At 38.7% G+C, this 20,337-nt stretch overlaps 3 protein-coding genes across 3 annotated transcripts in view; 1 reads left to right on the plus strand and 2 right to left on the minus strand.

The window, feature by feature from the left end:
- Nucleotides 1-5,641, plus strand: part of LOC128217785 (sodium- and chloride-dependent glycine transporter 1-like) — a 30,582-nt gene extending 24,941 nt beyond the window's left edge. Inside the window, exons 14-17 of the mRNA XM_052925168.1 lie at nucleotides 1,008-1,108; nucleotides 2,565-2,738; nucleotides 4,341-4,508; nucleotides 4,794-5,641. Of these exons, the coding sequence (XP_052781128.1) occupies nucleotides 1,008-1,108; nucleotides 2,565-2,738; nucleotides 4,341-4,508; nucleotides 4,794-4,937 (587 nt within the window). The 3' untranslated portion in view covers nucleotides 4,938-5,641. The remainder of the gene's footprint in view (nucleotides 1-1,007; nucleotides 1,109-2,564; nucleotides 2,739-4,340; nucleotides 4,509-4,793) is intronic.
- Nucleotides 5,642-12,518: 6,877 nt separating this feature from the next.
- LOC128216040 (collagen alpha-2(VIII) chain-like) lies at nucleotides 12,519-13,484 on the minus strand. Its single transcript, XM_052922633.1, has 2 exons — nucleotides 13,316-13,484; nucleotides 12,519-12,937 (listed from the first exon to the last, which is right to left on the minus strand). The coding sequence occupies exons 1-2, from the start codon at nucleotides 13,482-13,484 to the stop codon at nucleotides 12,519-12,521; spliced, it is 588 nt and encodes a 195-aa protein (XP_052778593.1).
- A 3,328-nt stretch (nucleotides 13,485-16,812) lies between these two features.
- LOC128218207 (caprin-2-like) lies at nucleotides 16,813-17,926 on the minus strand. The gene is made up of 2 exons (XM_052925806.1): nucleotides 17,652-17,926; nucleotides 16,813-17,485 (listed from the first exon to the last, which is right to left on the minus strand). The coding sequence occupies exons 1-2, from the start codon at nucleotides 17,914-17,916 to the stop codon at nucleotides 17,067-17,069; spliced, it is 684 nt and encodes a 227-aa protein (XP_052781766.1). The 5' UTR covers nucleotides 17,917-17,926; the 3' UTR covers nucleotides 16,813-17,066.
- Between the last annotated feature and the right edge of the window lie 2,411 nt (nucleotides 17,927-20,337).

Raw genomic sequence — 20,337 nt, forward strand, 5'->3', positions numbered from 1 at the left:
CTTCCATGGCCGAGAGTGTAAGATAGGTTCATTCCGACCCGAGCGTAGGGTGTTTTGCGGAAACCGAATTTCCGCAAAACATCCTGCGCTCGTGTCGGGATGAACCTATCTTACACGAGCGGCTATGGTAGGTGCTTTTTCTCCTACCTCAGTTAAACAAAATTAAGTAAAAATGTATAGTTTTGCCGGAACTCTTTTGTGCTTAGTGAAAATAATTGCGTACGGATATGCAATAATTCGTGGTTGTCATGGATATTCGCGCAGTGATTCAGAGTATGTAAATGGTCTGATCGGTCTTGAAATAGTTCTAAGAAGAGTGAAGCATTATTTCTTGAAAGGTCCGTGAAAACTGTTTTCTGGTGACATTTGAAGCGAGACATAATTAACTCGCGTTCTAAATATTGCCACCAGACAAGGTTTCCATGATGCGCTACAGACGACAGTCTTCAACAAGGGAGGTAATTTCAATGTGGTGACCATTAAAAGAAGTTCCATACGGGCATTTTATCTTCGCCCGTGGGCAAGATAAGAATTTCTAGCTTGGTTACATTAATGGATCTACTTATCTGAGGTGGGAGAAAATGCTGTTCTTTCATCCTCGGCACACCAGCGTATCATAACCTATATGATACCCTGGGAAAATCAGCTTCCGCTTGATTGGTCGCTTGAGAAACACCCCATGCGGTGCGGGAATGGCCGAGAAGTTACGGATGTAATCTCGGTCCGAAATAATCCGATGATATCACGGCTTAAAAGTCGTTTTAGGCAAGATATTGTTAAATATGCCGGTAATTTTTCACAAAGGAGATTCTTTCCTTTTTGTTATCGGCTATTTCAACGGTCGAAATATGCTTATGAATATTCAAGGTTTACGAAGTTTCCCTAGCCAATTTGCCCAGGGTATCATATAGATTATGATACGCTGGAGTGCCGATTATGAATTTATGTATGCTGAAATATATTTAAAGCTTGTGTTTTGTATCCTTACAATGTGAACTTATTTTCAGGCGTGCCGCGATTTTGCAAAGATCTTGAAGTAATGTTAGGATTTGAGCAAAAGTTGTTCTGGAAGATATGTTGGTATGCTGTCAGTCCTCTTTCCGTCCTTGTAAGTTTTCTAGCATTTATTGAATTGGGTAATGTCAAACGTTATTTTTGAATAAGCACCTGGTTGTAGATATATTTTGGGAGAGAACGCCCGTTTTATTCTGCTTCATCTTCGTATACATATCACGATAATGCCCGAATGATTCAAGCTCAGCTACGCATATACTAAACGAACACCCATACCATAATTTCTTATGGTTAGCATAGCACAAAAACGCCGATGTAATTTCAACTAAGCTTTGCATAAATTTAAATATGCCCGTGAACGTCGAGTTCAGCTTGACATATAGCTTGCACCACAAAGACGCCCGTGTTTTTTCCATTTTAAATATGCATAGATCACAAGTATGATCGTACAATCCCGGTTTAGCATCGAATATATCATAAGAACGCCTACGTAATTCGAGCTAGCTTCGAATACATCACAAAACGCCGGTTTAGTTCCGGTAAGCTTCACCATATCACACGCTCGCCCGTAAAATTCCGGTTCTGCTACACATTTATCACAAGAATGCCCGTAAAATTCAGCTAGACGCATCTATCACAAAACTCCCGTAAAATTCCAGTTCAGTCCCGCACATATCACAAAAAACGCCTGTGTAATTCCAGTTCAGCTAAACGCTTATATCACAAAACTCTTGTAAAATTCCGCACATATCACAAAACGCCTCTAAAATTAAAGTTCAACTAAACGCATAGATCACAAAACTGCCGTAAAATTCCAGTTCAGTCCCTCATATCTTACAAAAACGCCTGTATAATTCCAGTTCAGCTAAACGCTTATATCACAAAACGCCTGTATAATTCCAGTTCAGCTAAACGCTTATATCACAAAACGCCTGTATAATTCCAGTTCAGTTACGCACATTTATAACAAGAACACCCGTATAATTCCAGTTCAGCTTTACCTTTTCACACGACCGCCCGTATAATTCCAGTCCTGCTACGCATCTATTACAAGAACCTCCGTATAATTCCAGTCCTGCTACGCATCTATTACAAGAACCCCCGTATAATTCCAGTCCTGCTACGCATCTATTACAAAAACTCCCTTATAATTCCAGTCCTGCTAAGCATCTATTACAAGAACGCCCGTAAAATTCCAGTCCTGCTACGCATCTATGACAAAAACACCCGTATAATTCCAGTTCAGCTTTACCTTTTCACACGACCGCCCGTATAATTCCAGTCCTGCTACGCATCTATCACAAGAACGCCCGTAAAATTTCAGATAATTTCGCATATATTTGCATATATTACAAAAAACGCCCGCATAATTCAAGTTCAGCTAAATGCATATGCAAGAAATTCTCGAACAATTTAAGTTTAACGTGGGGTTGAGTGTTCAATTTCTTACATATGACATCAGCGTATTATTCCAGTTTATCCCCGTACACATCGCCACCAAACCATTTTATTCTTGTTAAAACTCGTTTATATAAAAAGTTCTTTTACAGTTTATCTTCGTGTTTACGTTTGTGGACTACGCTCCGTCGACGTACGGTGATTACCACTACCCGGCGTGGTCGGACGCGCTCGGTTGGATCCTCGCCTGCCTCGTCATTGTCCCAATCCTTATCACCGCCGTCTTTAAGTTGTCCAAGGACGATGATCCGGTCTCACCACTACAGGTACGTGTCTACAGGCTGCCAGTAACTCTGTTACAAACTAAGCAAAATGTTCAATTGAATGTAAGATAGTTGCGGATTATATGTATGGCCGCTCCGTGAAATAGATAATTATGCATGCGCTTGCTGTGTATTCGTCGGTGCGCATTTTGTTCAAATATGTGAATTGATGTATAAAATGAAAGTACTACATTTTCTTTGTTCTCATATACTATGCAAAGCTTTTTTGAGTGCATGTTTTGGTTAAAGGTTACTTAATACAATGTGCGTGCGTCCATGTTGTTTTCAGTTTTGGTTGTGTGACGGTCTGCTGTAGGCGGCGGATGTGCGTTCATAGTAATGTAACGGTCCGCTGTAGGCGGCGGATGTGCGTTCATAGTAATGTAACGGTCCGCTGTATAGGCGGCGGATGTGCGTTCATAGTCATGTAACGGTCCGCTGTAGGCAGCGGATGTGCGTTCATAGTAATGTAACGGTCCGCTGTAGGCGGCGGATGTGCGTTCATGGTAATGTTACGGTCCGCTGTAGGCAGCGGATGTGCGTTCATAGTAATGTAACGGTCTGCTGTAGGCGGCGGATGTGTGTTCAAAATAATGTAGCGGTCTGCTGTAGGCGGCGGATGTGTGTTCAAAATAATGTAGCGGTCTGCTGTAGGCGGCGGATGTGTGTTCAAAATAATGTAGCGGTCTGCTGTAGGCGGCGGATGTGTGTTCATAGTAATGTAACAGTCCGCTGTATAGGCGGCGGATGTGCGTTCATAGTAATGTAACGGTCCGCTGTAGGCGGCGGATGTGCGTTCATAGTAATCTAACGGTCCGCTGTAGGCGGCGGATGTGCGTTCATAGTAATGTAACGGTCCGCTGTAGGCGATGTATAGGCGGCGGATGTGCGTTCATAGTAATGTAACGGTGCGCTGTAGGCGGCGAATGTGCGTTCATAGTAGTGTAACGGTGCGCTGTAGGCGGCGGATGTGCGTTCATAGTAATGTAACGGTCCGCTGTAGGCGGCGGATGTGCGTTCATAGTAATGTAACGGTCAGCTGTAGGCGGCGGATGTACGTTCATAGTAATGTTATGGTCCGCTGTAGGCGGCGGATGTGCGTTCATGGTAATGTTACCGTCCGCTGTATAGGCGGCGGATGTATGTTCATAGTATAACATTCCGTTATAGACGGAAGTACGCTCATAGAACCTTTGTTTACTTGGTTGGTAATATTCAAATTAGCAAGCCCGGGCTCTGTGTGGATTGAGAATTTACTGTATATAAAGACCAGCGGATCCCTTCTGGGTCGAGCATGCTTTTGTCTTACGGGATCTGCTGGCCTTGTTTGACGTCGCACGTTTCAGTTGTACCTAAATCAATCTTAAAATACAGTTGTTAGATATCTGTAGGAACTTGGTTCCTTTCGTAAACCAGCTAAACCAACTTGTCAAAGTTGCTATATTTAACACATGGATACACATGATCCACCTGTTAAATTTCATATAATTACTATTTTGGAGCGACCTTTAATAAACATGGTATCTTACATTTTGTATTGGACATTTTTGTTTATAAACTGTTAATGAAATTATTAATTTCTTAATTGCAAAACTATCACTATAGAAACTGAAGAATTCGATTACGCCATCGGAGGAGTGGGGCCCCTACCTGGTGAAACACCGACTGCTCATCGAGGAGAAAGGCTACGTGGAGGGATTCGTCGTGGACCCTTACACCGAGAGAGACAAAAATATCGGCAACAAACGGCACTTCAGCAAATCCAACTTATCGGTAAGATACTAGTATATTAACATTTTATATTGAATCTCTTGTTATAAATAAGCCTTTAATAAGATATATTACTAAAAAATACTCTGACATTTTGTTTGAGCGTTCGTCGATAGATAAAAGAATCGTTAATGTCACTAAATTTTGCGTTAGAAAAAATATTTATAAAATGTGGTCACACTACATCCAATAGAATGTGGCAAACTGTTCAGATTCCGAAATAAAGCAAATCCACGAACTTATTACAAAGTATTGCTTTACGTATGTTTTGTCCTTTATACAACTCAGATCTCGTCAAATATATCGAAAGTTCCGAGCAAGGCGTCCAGCATGGTCTCCTTCCAGCGTTCCATGAACAGCGTCGCTTACAGCAACGGCGGCCTTTCTGTAGACTCAGTACCTTCCAGGCTAACATTGGAATCCAACGTGTGACCAACCAGGGTGGCTTGCTTATGATAAGCTGATAATGATGTGCATGTTTACGACATGCTGACATCTGAGTAAAACTATTAAAAAGGCAAGCTCAGCATACCTTCAAGAATCTCACAATGTTGCCACTACATGTACAAATATTATTTAACCCCATCGTACAGCATCTGACTAAGCTAGTTATCTCAGGATGAGCATGTTTATTGTATTATATAAAAAGCTATCGCTTGATCCGGTATGGTCGTACGGAGCTTAGACTGTTTTAATATTGACACTCTATAAATAAGTCATTTTTTTGCATTTCGACGCATAAGCGCCTATTTTTGTGATATACATGCATGTTCTTCAATATTTGGAAATGGATAAGAAATCTCAACATCTGTGTTCCAAACATGGTTACTTCACATAAAAAATATTTGTACCATTGAGATGTGTTTCACCGAGTGATCACATAAAGAAATATGTTTTCAGAGATCACGAGTGATTTGTAGATCATCAAAATTTAAGTCCATGTGGAGTTTAACATCATACTCGAATGTACCAGATTTCAATGAAAATCAGTCTCTGAAACGTACCTGGAATACATTTGATAAATACAAAAATAATTTCATGTAAGAGTATGTAATATTTTGCGTATATCAACAGTTAAAAACACAATCAAAACACGGATATGAAAGGGAAAACTCCTATAAACTACGTGAAGTTCAGTTTTGACCTCATTTTTCTTCTGCCGAAATTGAGAAATGTTTCTGTTCCTGTAATGTTTACAAGACGTCAAATTAATCGACGTTTATTGGAACATGACGTGAGAAATCTTACGTCATTTTATGTTACGTTTATTAAAGCAATACACTAACCAACATCTATAAAGAGCAGTAAAATTAACAAAACTGCATTGCAAATAACAGCAGTGAAAAACTCGTTTGTACTGTTCAACTTCAAAAATCCAAAATGCAAATAAGCGACACAACTATCATCTTCGACAGAACTGACGTTCCTGTTATTAACCAGACGCCCGAAACGTTGTAAATAAATTATAAATAAAAAATGACGCCATGTTCTAAAGATTAATTTACAACAAGGGGTCATTTATATCAACTTGTTTGTGTGTTATGTTCGTGCTATGTTTCAAAACAATTTTCTTTATTTCGAGCGCTAGTAAGTCTATTACTGCTTGCAATTTTACCGGATGGTTTATATAATCTGGGCTATATTAGAAATCCATACAGAAACGAGCGTACTTTGGCTAAATGTGCAATTCGATATATTTCTAAGTTTATTTAAACATGCATCTGTGCCAATTCATGATTTTACTTTTACACGAGTTGTTATATTTTAATGCAATCTATAACGTTGATTGCAAACAGTTTGCATTCGAAAAATAATACAATGGGTTGTCACTATAGCTTTGATATCATAAAGATAAGATGAGATTTTAACATTACACGTTACTGTTATTCAGATGGATAAATACAAACTTTGAGTGTCGTTATTTAAGACAGATATCAAAACACACACATATTAACTGTATATTAACTGTATAACTTAGTCACTGGTAAATGTGAGTTGGTATAGGTATTACCAAATGATCGGAGCCGTGCTACATCACTTCAACATACGATACTGTTCGATTTCTTTAACGAAATTCACCCTCCCTGCATGTGCAATCCTCACTTCCCTAAGGGTAACCATTGACTCTGTGGAGCAAGGCCCCAGAGAAGGAAGCTTTATGACAAACACGTGTAAACTGCACATTACATCGAGCCTGTGGTTAACGTAGGTTCTATCAAATGGCCAGTACCTTTAAAAAACACTTAAACACAACGATACTGTTTGTTTTACTAAACTAATTGGTTTAATACACTTTTAACCTTCCATGCATGTACCATCCTCACTATCCCTACGGGTATCCATTTACCCCGTGGAGCAAGGTCCCAGAAAAGGAACTTCTACGATAAGAATCACTGTAGAACTGATCGTCCATACTTCCTGATCGACACTCTATCCACAGTCTCTCGTTCTGTGATAGGAGAACCACGGCGCTCGCTGTCTCGCACACAGCGTCTTTACCGTCATACGTGACACCCAACGATGTCGTTCTCTTTCATGAAGGCGTAGTACCATGGTCTACTGTCATAAAGACAGAAGTGCCCGGAAAAGAAGTAAACCCCGGAGACGGGCGCCGTGAAGATTCCTGCCCCACTGTCATACGCACGCCGATGTTGAACAGAGGATTGCTGAACACAAGGACCTGGCCCGTAGCAAGTGACTTGTCCACAATCGTGCGAGCGTTGAACGCCACAACAGTTTCTGGAACCGAAATATAATGCAAGATTGCTGTATATGAGGACCTGGGACAATGTTTACAGACAGTCTCAAGTCTGATTTCAGACATAGACGCAGAGCAGCACTTTTACTTAAGTACACATACTCACCTTTATTTGATTCATATTTTTTTCAAAAACAGAATGGGACAACAGTTATCATATTTAGCAAATTTCATTAACAATTCTCAGAAAAGGGAAATAGCAATGAAATGAAGATTTGCAGTGTTGCCATATGAGTCTGATCTGAGACTTACGACTGTTCGTATTTATGGCTTCTTCTGGGATAGGAAATATAATGTAATCGATAACAATGTCTCATTTCATGGCTTACAAAGGAGTTCCGAAATAAATCGAAAAATACAGCCTGAAAAAATTAAAAAAGCTGAAGTTTGAAAGAAATACCTGATTTGTTCATATTGTCAGTAAAATACGTCTGCAGAGCATCCACATCCCTCAAACCAGAAGTAACCTGGTCACGTGCCTGAGTAATCTCCTTGTGCATAGTTTACACGTTGAGCTCCATTCACAACATTTTCTCGAGCAGTTGCTGCACGATTGCGGCTCCACCGGAAGTGAGGATGTAAGCAAGACGCCCGCAAACACAAGGATTAGCTTTGCAAGTCTGTAAGCCATGTTTTCTCTTGTCAGGATCCAGAGCGACTGCCGGTTACCAACCTACTGTAGGTTTCGGCGGGGCTATCGATCCTATTTTACTAACAAGTAGTTACCAACCTTCTGTAGGTACAGGGCGGGATATCGTTTCTAGTTTACCAACAAGCGTTTACCAACCTACTGTAGGTTCAGGGCGGGGCTGGCGAACCTAGATTTCCAACAAGCGGTTACCAATCTACTGTAGGTTCAGGGCGCGGCTATCGTTCCTAGTTTACCAACCAGCGGTTACCATACTACTTTAGGTTCAGAGCGAGGCTATCGTTCCTAGTATAACAACATGCCTTTACCAACCTACAGTAGGTTCAGGGCGGGGCTGGCGACCCTAGTTACCTAATAGGCGATAATAAACTTACTGTAGGTTCCGGGAGGGGCTACCGTTCCTAGTTTACCAAAAAGTGGTAACCAATATATTGTAGGTTCATGGCGGTGCCGGCGTTCCTAGTTAACAAAAAAGCGATAATCAAACTGTTGTATTCTCATGACGGGGCTAGCGTTCCTAGTTCACCAACATGCGGTTACCGACCTACTGTAGGTTCATGACAGGGTTATCGTACCTAGTTTACCAACAAGCGGTTACCAACCTGCTGTATTCTCATGACGGGGTTATCGTACCTAGTTTACCAACAAGCGGTTACCAACCTGCTGTATTCTCATGACGGGGATATCGTACCTAGTTTACCAACAAGCGGTTACCGACCTACTGTAGGTTCAGGGCGGGGCTGACGTTCCTAGTTCCCCAACAAGGTATAATCAACCTGTTGTATTCTCATGACGGGGGTATCGTTCCTTGTTTACCAACAAGCGGTTACCAGCCTACTGTATTCTCATGGCGGGGCTATCGTATTTAGTTGACCAACATAAGGTTACCAACCTGCTGTATTCTTATGACGGGGTTATCGTGTCTAGTTTAACAACAAGCGGTTACCGACCTATTGTAAGTTCATGACGGGGATATCGTTTCTATTTTACCAACATGCGGTTACCGACCTACTGTAAGTTCATGACGGGGATATCGTTTCTAGTTTACCAACATGCGGTTACCGACCTACTGTAGGTTCATGACGGGGATATCGTTTCTAGTTTACCAACATGCGGTTACCGACCTACTGTAGGTTCATGACGGGGTTATCGTTCCTTGTTTACCAACAAGCGGTTACCAACCTGCTGTATTCTCATGGCTGGGATATCGTTCTTAGTTTTCCAATAAGCGGTTACCGACCTACTGTAAGTTCATGACGGGGATATCGTTTCTAGTTTACCAACATGCGGTTACCGACCTACTGTAGGTTCATGACGGGGTTATCGTTCCTTGTTTACCAACAAGCGGTTACCAACCTGCTGTATTCTCATGGCTGGGATATCGTTCTTAGTTTTCCAATAAGCGGTTACCGACCTACTGTAAGTTCATGACGGGGATATCGTTTCTAGTTTACCAACATGCGGTTACCGACCTACTGTAGGTTCATGACGGGGTTATCGTTCCTTGTTTACCAACAAGCGGTTACCAACCTGCTGTATTCTCATGGCTGGGATATCGTTCTTAGTTTTCCAATAAGCGGTTACCGACCTACTGTAGGTTCATGACGGGGTTATCGTTCCTTGTTTATCAACAAGCGGTTACCAACATAAATTAGGCTCAGAATGGAGCTATCATTCCAACTTTACCAACAAGCGGTTACCAACCTACTGTAGGTTCAGGGCGGATCTATCGTTCCTAGTTTACCAACAAGTGTTAATTAACCTGTTGTATTCACATGGCGGGGATATCGTCCCTAAGTTTACCAACAAGCGGTTACCAACCTACTGAAGGTTCAGGGCGGGGCTATCGTTCCTAGTTTACTAAAAAGCGGTTTCCAACCGACTGTAGGTTCAGGGCAGAGCTTTTGTTCCTATTTTACTAACAAGTGGTTACCAACCTACTGAAGGTTTAGGACGGAGTTATCGTTCCTATTTTACTAACAAGCAGTTACCAACCTACTGTAGGTTCAGGGCGGGGCTATCATGTCTAGTTTACCAAAAAGCGGTTACCAAACTACTGTAGGTTCAGGGCGAGGCTTGTGATCCTAGTTTACCAACAAGCAGTTACCTACCGACTGTAGGTTCAGGGCGGGGCTATCGTTTCTAGTTTACCAACAAACGGTTACAAAGCTACTGTAGGTTCAGGAAGGGGCTGGCGTTCCTAGTTTACCAACAAGCGATAATTAATTTAACCTTTTGTTTTCTCATGATGGGGCAAGCGTTCCTGATTAACCAACAAGCGGTTACCAACCTACTGTAGGGTCAGGCCGAGGCTAGCGATCCTAGTTTCCCGCAAGGAGTAACCGACTTGCCGTATTTTAGGACGGGGCTTGAACTTTTAGTTTATCCTCAAAGGCTGATTTTTTATCTAAATCCCTCAGGTAGTTTTTGGGGATTTCGTGCAGACAAACTTTGAGGCGACACAATCAAATATGGCCGCTAATAAGACATCTTGAATGCAATTTGAAAACATTTTGTTGAGCCACTGTGCCAAGGAAACGAATCCATGCGATCATGTCCTTTAGATTACATGAAGACAAAAATATCAACGTGCACTTTATGAATAAATTTAAAACGCCATAATGCTGAGAAGAATATCACAAGCAGAATATAAGCTGCTAACATGCCCATGTTGGTGCACAATTTTGCTTGGTACTTATCAATTAAAGTTTTATTAAATCCATAATGTGTATTTTGAAGAATTCACGCAGACAAACTTATTCCTATGTACGCTACTTATAAATGTTTGTACTAATTTTATTTAGGTCGAATTCGAACACTTAGTAGAACGCAGTAATGCTCAGTTGTATCTATGTGCAGAAGCCATGAAAATATAACGAGGGTGTGGCGGCTCAAACCAACCATATTTCAGTGAAAGGCATACTCACCTTCAAAACCACTAGATCACTCTCACTCGTTGTATTGTTAAAAAGAGAAAAACACGATACATTTTTTTCTGAAATGTATCAAATGGGAAACCTATTTCCACCAAAATGTTTAATGTTCAAAACGAAAATACGAAAACAACCATTAATGCTCTTCAACTAAGCACGGTAAATCTGTACAGTTCTGAAAACAGGTCTTTACGTCTCATGCACAGTTCGCTCTGGTGGTGACTGTATTGAGTTACTAGGACCAGGAGCAAAGTCACCGAAAAGGTTTAAGAATAACAAGCTTAAGTCTGTTATTTCGTTTAGCCAAAAAATACTTTTACATATATTTTACCGATGTAAAAAGGTGTATCGTGATTTTTAATTAATTTTGTTTACACGCCTTATAACTTAAAATGATAATATTTTACAAATCATACAAAAACAAATACTTCAAGCTTAGCTTAATCCTGTCACAGGGATTAAGATTGCTCGAAAGGTTTGGCCTAGAGCCGTTCCTTCGCACCCGAAAGACGCTCGTCATCTTCACAATCTGCGCCCTCTTCTTTCTCTTGGGGCTGTCTCTCTATCCTCATGGACTACGCACTCAATACGAGTCAAAGGTAAAGTTCTAGATCTTCCTTATGCGTCGCGTTTCATTGAAATAATTGTACGCTATGTATAAGGTTGATAATTTGAATATGATGTATATTCCGCGGTGTGAGATCTGGCATTTACAGGCAAGTGCTCCGCAGCAGCGTCATTGAAATAACCCCAGGCAGGCTGAGTTCATGTTCTTCAATGGAGGAAGCCATATAAGTTAAATTATCCTGGGATGTCATTGCAAAAAGGTGTTCTGGTAATTATGGTAAACAGACATGTTCATACACAGTTCTAATAAAAGCTTTGCAAATATCTCAGTCGTCTTTCGATTAAATCATATGATAAGTGAGATACTTAATTTAAGATAGGAAATGACAAGATATTTTATGAATATCGGTCCCGGCCTACAGTATGACCAAATAGACAGGCTAGCAAGCGACAATCTGTTTGTGTTGTATATGTTTACAACTTGATCAAAATTTACTATTTGCGGAGGTTTGGACATCGGATGATTCGAAGAGTATTGACTAAATGGGATACTCGATCACCAATGCATGGACATCATAAGGTTTCAAACAACTGCATGCTATATGAATACCGAAACTATCTGAGAAAGTGTACAATTCACTTTGCATTCGGTGCATTTTTATTTAAAAATCCATGCATATACGAATATAAACATGCAATGGCCAAATGTTCAATCAGATAAATGTTTGCTTTGATTTCAACAAAAGTGTCCATATATGATTCTTTTTTCATATACAATTTTGTTTGTGTTATTATTCATTTCAAACAATATGATGAATAACACGAGATTGTATTGACACTTTATCCGTGAGAGTATACATTTTCACATGCTTACATTACACAGGTGTTAACTTCACATTACACGGAGCAACTGGTTGATGTAAGTACATGTACTACCAAATGGCCAGTGCCTTTAAACAACGTTGAAACACAATACTTTGTATATGATACTGCTCTTTTCATTATACAATAGTCTCATTCCCTACATGTCAGATCCTCGTTTCCATTATGAAACTGTTTAGTTAAATATAAAATTCACCCTTCCTGCATGTGCAATCTTAACTACCCTACGGGTATCCATTCACCCTGTGAAGCAAGGCCCCAGAGAAGGAACTTCTTTGATTAGAATCACTGTATAACATGTCGTCCGTGCCTCCTGCACGACACTCTATCCATAGTCTCTCGTTCTGCAGCAGGAGAACTACGGCGCTCGCCGTCTCGCACACGTATGCACCAGCATGATACTTGACACCCTTTACCACAACGACGTCGTTCTCTTTCATGAATGCGTAGTACCAATATCTACTGTTATAAAGACAGAAGTGTGCGGAGAAGAAGTAGACTCCGGAGACAGGCGCCGTGAAGATTCCTGCCCCACTGTTGTACGCCTCCCCGATGTTGAACAGAGGATTGCTGAACACGAGAACCTGGCCCGTAGCAAGTGACTTGTCCACAATCGTGTGAGCATTGAACGCCACAGCAGTATCTGGAATGGAAGTATGATTTAAATTTGCTAAACACGAGATGCTAGCTGACCCATATATTTTAACTTGTCCACAGCCGTGTGAGCATTGAACCCGAAAACAGAGTCTGGAGTAGGAATTATAATGTACGATTACTGAACACGAGTACAAAGTAAATGACATGTCTACTATCGTACGAGCATCAAATGTCACAGTATGGTCCGAATATGACACAATGTAATTTTGCTAAACATAAGAACATGATATCCTAAAGAAATAGAAAATACAATCTATTGGCCAAATGAAAAGTAGACAAGAAGTAAAATAACAAAGATATTCTTAAATAATCCATGAGTTTTATAAAAATGTTTAAAAAAAACACACATCAATAACCTGGTCACGTGCCTGTGTCATCTCTTTGTTCATGGCCTCCACGTTGAGCTCCATTCGCACCATTTTCTCGAGCAGTTGCTCCACGAGGGAGAACCACGACTGTGGCTCCATCGGAAGTGAGGCGGTCAGGCAGACGCCCACCAATACCAGGAATAAGTTTGTAAACGGATAAGCCATGTGTTCATTTGTAAAGATTCAGAGCTACTAGTACAAGGTTTTATCAGCTTCTGTATCCGTGCAAATGAACAAGAGGCCCGTAATGATTAAACATTAAACATGACGATAAAAATTGAACAAATATAAAGTGCTGCACAAATATTTGCAAAACACCGTGAAGTTTTATTTTAAATTAGAAAAAAAGGATGCAATCTAGGTTCGTTTTCCGAGGACGAGTTCACTAAATACTTAAAATATGGAGATTACATGTCCATGACCCTTGTTTCACATTGCTGATTCCGTTCTCTACATGGAGTAGAAGAGCAATGTTCATGAAATATGCATTTATTTCCGGCCAGTTAAAGTTAAATCCTTTTGGGGAAATAGTAAATTGCTGAAGATACATAAGAGTTATAAACATTAAGTGGAATACTTTGGGATCCGGGTAAGATATCCTTACTGTTTTCATGACAATTTTGATGATGAAATCACCAGCAAAGACGCCCATTGGTTGATGAATGTAGAATAAGTTCTTTCGCATTACATTATGACATCTGTTTAAAATGTTCACTCCGTCGAAATTTAAAGTATCTACGTCGGGGCCTCTCGGTCGAAATTTTGCCTGCTGATTTTGTCGTGTTCGTTCAGTTGGAAAAAACGCTGCCAGCTGAAGGAGCCAACTCTTTATTACAAATAAAAAGAGCTTAAAAGGTTTCTGATGAATTCTTAATTAAATAATATGAGAGTCGATGAGATATTCTGCTTTCCGTTCGGGATTCCGGATATTTTTGGAAAGTTTTATAGTGTTTTCGTGCTTACCATAATTGAAGTGTATGCAACTAAATTTAAAACAGGTTTAGAGCTGTCGTTAGCAATTATCCATGTTTAACGGTAGTATATTTTTAGCTGTTCACAAATCATAGGGCTTTTTATTTTGATCACAAGTCAATTTAAACATAATAATGTTTTAATATCAGAAAAAACAAATTTTGGCTCAACCTATAGTGCCCATTTCAGTTTAAAAATCAAAATCCTTGCATCACTTTTTAATACTGTTTTTTTTCGCTTGTAAACATTGCACATCTCCACTGTATCGAAAGTGTCGAGCAAGGCGTCCAACATGGTCTCCTTCCGGCGCTAAATAAACTGCGTTGCCTATAGCTGCAGTATTTCCGTTGATCGAGTACCCTCGAAGCTCACATTCGAATTGAATATTGTTGAAATTAGTTTTAATTGTATATGTTTTATAACGGCTAGCATAGGCTTTAGCTTATGTATTATATGAGGGTGCTATATATACCTTCCCTTTTTGATAGCACCCCTCCAACCACATGGAGACCAGTATATGCACTAATTGTGCCTTCTTAGACTCGAATGCCTTAGATACTCAGATATTTCCATTGGTTTATTTCAAAGCTTAAATATATGAGTATAAATACATACATACTTTATATACCGGGCAGTTTGAACTTTAACTTACTTCATTTAAACACATTTCTAACATTTGTTTTATCAAATTTAAATGCTTTAAGCTCTTTACAGCCCAATTCAATGTGCCCTGTTAACCTTAACACCCTGCCCTTATCTGAAGCACTCTTTTCTTTTCAAAACCTGTCTAAAACCTACAAATGTTAATTTTACCTGACGTCTGACCATATCGGGACAACCGGATAACGTTCTTTAAAGCTCCACACTCTCAGATTTACCATTTTTACAATTTTATTTTTATTTTTTGGCTTTGAAAGAGCATTTCTTTGCGTAAATATCTGCAAACCAATTATATAAGATTGCTGACAAAAATCAGATTGTAGATTTTCATATGTCCGTTCGAAAATTAATGTTTATGGCCTAAACCGTTACTAACGGTTTAAGAAAAATGCATAAAACATCAATTTTTGAACTAAAATACAAAAGACTGCGATCTATTTTTGTCAGCAATCTTATTTAGCTGGTTTCCATGGATTCTTGCAAAAAATTGGCTCGTTCTAGGACAAAAAAAAAGTTGTCAAACGTTTAATCTGTGAGAGTGGAACTTTAAAAGTTGGTGAATGCCGTACAAAAAGAAAACAGCAAAAATACAATGTTTTATTTAGATATGAGGAAAATAAATATTTCGGGAGTAAATCAAACATTCTTTGTGACATGTTTTAGGGTAGGAAGGAGTTGATCAAATTTTACAAAAGATGATTTTATCAGATTTTGGATGAAAAAAAAATTCATTCACATTTTTTCGAGAAGTTTGTCCACATTATAACTATATTTTTGAATCTAAATGTCCCAGACTACCTAATCAACAATGTCCTTGGGGTTCTTAATGATATCTTTCAAATAAGAAAGATATTCGATAACAAATGAAAATAATCGGTAAATTCATTTCCTGGCTAAAAAATGCAAATATATTTCTTAAATAGTTGCAATCAACACACAACCTCAAGTTTTGTTTGATATGGTAGTGCTGACAAATTTGCCATATAAATATATTCCTTTTATATCCATTTAAAATTTCCGGAAAAGAATAAATGCTTTTTGTTTGGAAATCTGATAAAATCTTCTTTCGTACAATTTGCTCATCTCCTTATTACAGCTATACATGCTGCAACGGAATTTTGAATTGTGAAACATATATATATATATTTTAAACAGTTAAAGTTTTGGTCCATTAAACGACTATTATATTGTGGAAGGCCTTGAAGTTATTTTTTAACTTTAGTCTTTTTCCTTACAATTTCGTTTACAAATTTAAAGAAAGGTATAAGTGTTTTGTATGTATTTGGAATAATATCAATGAAATGAAGTATTTCAGTGAAATACTTAACTATAGATAATAAATACAAGAAATGAACTTAACTTAGGTAGGAAATGGCTCAGGCCTACAGTATGACCAACCAGACAGGCTGCAATCGACAATCTGATAATGGTGTGCATGTTTACAACTGTATCAACATATACTTTGTGCGAAAGCTTTGACGTCGGAGATGCTTGATTACCAATGCATGGACATCATACATGTAAATGGTTTCAATTCATCTGTATTTTATATGAATAGCAAAACTATCGGATAAGTTGTACATTCACTTCGATATTCGGTGCAATTTTATTTAGAAATCCATGCATATACGAGCGTACAATATGAACATGTAATGGCTTTATGCTCCATTCGATATGTCTGTGTGTTAATTTCAACATTTGATTCCACGGATGATTCTCTTTTTCATAATAAAATGCTATACTAGTATGTGATATTTATTGTTATTTTCAAACATAATGACGACTTACACGATATTTTATTGACACTTTGGAGTATATATCTTCACCCGCTTACATTACACTACATTATTAATCAGATGAATACAAGCGTTTTGTTTATTTTAAACAGGCTTTATGACAAAGTGTAAACTGCACATTACATCTAACCTGTGGTTTACGTTGTAACGTAAGGTTCTATCAAATGGCCAGTGCCTTTAAAAACACTTAAACACAACGATACTGTTCGTTTTACTAAACAATATTCACAATCCCTTCATGACCCAATCTCGTTCCCATTATGATACTAATTGGTTTAATACACTTTTAACCTTCCATGCATGTACCATCCTCACTTTCCTACGGGTATCCATTTACCCCGTGGAGCAAGGTCCCAGAGAAGGAACTTCTACGATAAGAATCACTGTAGAATAGATCTTCCGTACTTCCTGATCGACACTCTATCCACAGTCTCTCGTTCTGCAGTAGGAGAACCACGGCGCTCGCCGTCTCGCACACGTTAGCGTGACCGTCATACTTGTGACCCTTTACCACAACGACGTCATTCTCTTTCATGAAAGCGTAGTGCCAATGCCTAGATACATAAACACAGAAGTGAGCGGAGAAGAAGTAGACTCCGGAGACGGGTGCCGTGAAGATTCCTGCCCCACTGTCGTACGCCTCCCCGATGTTGAACAGAGGATTGCTGAACACGAGAACCTGGCCAGTAGCCGGTGACTTGTCCACAATCGTGTGAGCGTTGAACGCCACAACAGTGTCTGGAACAGAAATGTAATGCAAGATTGCTGTTCACGGTGACATCAGAATATATAATTCAATCGATGACTCTATCCCATTTCATTTACAAAGATGTTCTAAAAAAGAATATTGCCTGAAAGAACAAAACTTAAGACAACGAAAAGTGCTGAAGTGTGTAAATAATACCTGATTTGTTAATATTGTCAGTAAAATACGTCTGCAGAGCCCCGACTGTCTGCTTCATAGCGTCCACATCCCTCAGGCCAGAAGTAACCTGGTCACGTGCCTGCGTCATCTCCTTGTGCATTGTATCCACGTTAAGCTCCATTCGCACCATTTTCTCGAGCAATTGCTCCACGAGGGAGAGCCACGACTGTGGCTCCACCGGAAGTGAGGCGGTCAGGCAGACGCCCACCACTACGAGGAATAAGTTTGTAAGCTGGTAAGCCATGTGTTCTCTTGTAAAGATTCAGAGCTACTAGTACCGGCTTTTCTCAGCTTCTGTATCTGCGCAAATGAACTGAGGCCCGTTATGATTAAATTTGATGATAAAATAGTAAAGAAATCTGAAGTGCTGCACAAAAAATTGCAATGCACGTTTAAATTTTGGTTCAAATTTGCAAATTGATGCTATCCAGGTTCGTTTTCCGAAGGCAAGTAAACAAAAATACTTTGCCCATTGATTGATAATTGTTATTTAAGTTTCTGTATTTTTGCTTTACATCTGTTCAAAAATATCCACTCCGTCGAAATTTACAGTCTCTACGTCGGGGCCTCTTGTTCAAAATTTTGTCTGCTGATTTTGACGTGTTTGTTTAGTTGGAGGAAACTTTGCCAACTGAAGAAGCCAACTCTTTATTACGAAACAAAAGAACCTGAAAGGTTCTTGATGAATTTCAAATTAAATAATTAGCTTGTTAGTGAGATAATCTGGTAACGATGTGGAATTCCGGTTGTTTTTGGATAACATTATAGTTTTATCTCAATTGCCATGAATAAAAAGTTATTCAACTAAATTGTAAATCGGTTTGTAGCTGCCTTGCGCAGTTAAAATGTTAATTATGCATGGACGGCAATACATGAATTAGAATTCGTACTGTACTGTTTTAATTTCAATATGTTTTTATAAATTAAGATCTTACGCAAAAATTAACATATATCATATACATCTATGTATTTTATATATTTTGTATTATATATATTTTTTATATTTTATTTTTTGACTATTTGCTTCATTTTTGAATCTACTATTTAAACATTTTCTAACACTTTTTTATAACAAATTTAGATTTGCATAAAAACCATGAAAATGGTTGCGTTGTTTAAAAGTTAGTGAAGACCGTGTAAATAGTATTCTAAACGCTAACAGTTTTTAACCTTAGGTTTCGTTTTAGCTAGCTCCAATATAAGCATGTTAGCAATTTATTTAACGATTCTTAACGTTCGCTACAAACGTTTTGAAACGCTAACAAGTTCCAGACGACAATATGCTCAGGCGTCATGCGCGTGCTGTTGGATTGTCTATTTATGGACACTACCTTAAACCGTATTCTGTTGACTCAAACGTTGGACCACACTTGCTTTATGTTATCTTATTACTTGATTTTAGTGCGGAAAGTAATAATTATTAAATTCATCCGTGTGCGATTCAACTACATGTTTATATTGTTAAACAAGTATTGATGCTCTTATTCCAACAAGCCGCCTACATTTTCGCTATTGGAAAATCAATTAAGATTAATGTCATTTTATTCATATTTCATTTGACTTTGAAGGTTGCCACTATTACCATATATTAGTATTCGTAAGTTGATTTGACAAAGGCAACCAACTCGTATCAAAATATATGTATAGGAAAAAAACAAATATAGCATTAATGTAGTATAGTGTTTGGTTATAAATAATAACTATAAACTATATTTGACTAGGTTTGTTTCTTAAATTGGAAAACATGTGAAAATTTGATTTAAATTTCACAACTTTACCAGGCAAATTACTAAACAACGTTCCTAACATTGCAGACATATATTCAATCGACTTGGGAAATTATTATACCCAGTATTTTACATTGCATACATGTTAAACATGTTATTATGTTTGACAAAAGACCGGTAAAATAGTGAGGCTGCTGATATTTCATCAAAACTATTGCAATACTCGAAAGCCAGTTAAATACTTTCCGCTAAACCCTATAAACTTATAAAGTGTTGGTCTTTGTGAAAAAGACCCGTATCCAGATCCTCTTTGCAATATTACATGAGAAGACAAACGGGCGAAAGGCTGTTAAAGTGTAAAGTATATGATGGCAAACTTACTACCAGGCAGGCAAATTCACACGGCAATCACATACTGGTAAAAAACTCACACCCGTGACATTGGTAGGCAATGCGAGAAACAATACATCACAATTTGAAGTGATCTCTGATTAACCACATGCTTATTCACACCCACATGACGTATGCCTTTGGCATCTGAAGCTGCAGTGTTCACAACGAAAGTATATTAAGGGCGCCCATCAAGATAAAAATCATTTATATTTTCAATACTGAGTTTAAATTTAAACATTATTAAGAAGTCAACAAGAGATCTCAAACTGGTAAAATTTCGTTTAAGCTTAAAATGTTTTAAAGCCCTCTTTCCCATGGCGCATTCATTGATAATTCATAGACGATACGGTGGTTTCGAGGACAGCGCTTGACTACGCCGCTTGTCTTAGAAATGAATGAAATAATATTATACGGGCCTGTTAAAAGCAATAAAAAGATCAAATTAAAAAGTAGACAAGAAATGCCACGATGTGACCAATCAGGTTTTCAATGATTTCTAGAACTTCAGGCTTTGTCGTGAGACTCACTTTCAATTGATTTCTTCT

The sequence above is a fragment of the Mya arenaria genome, chromosome 14, assembly GCF_026914265.1.
Source record: "Mya arenaria isolate MELC-2E11 chromosome 14, ASM2691426v1".
Taxonomy (NCBI): Eukaryota; Metazoa; Mollusca; class Bivalvia; order Myida; family Myidae; genus Mya; species Mya arenaria.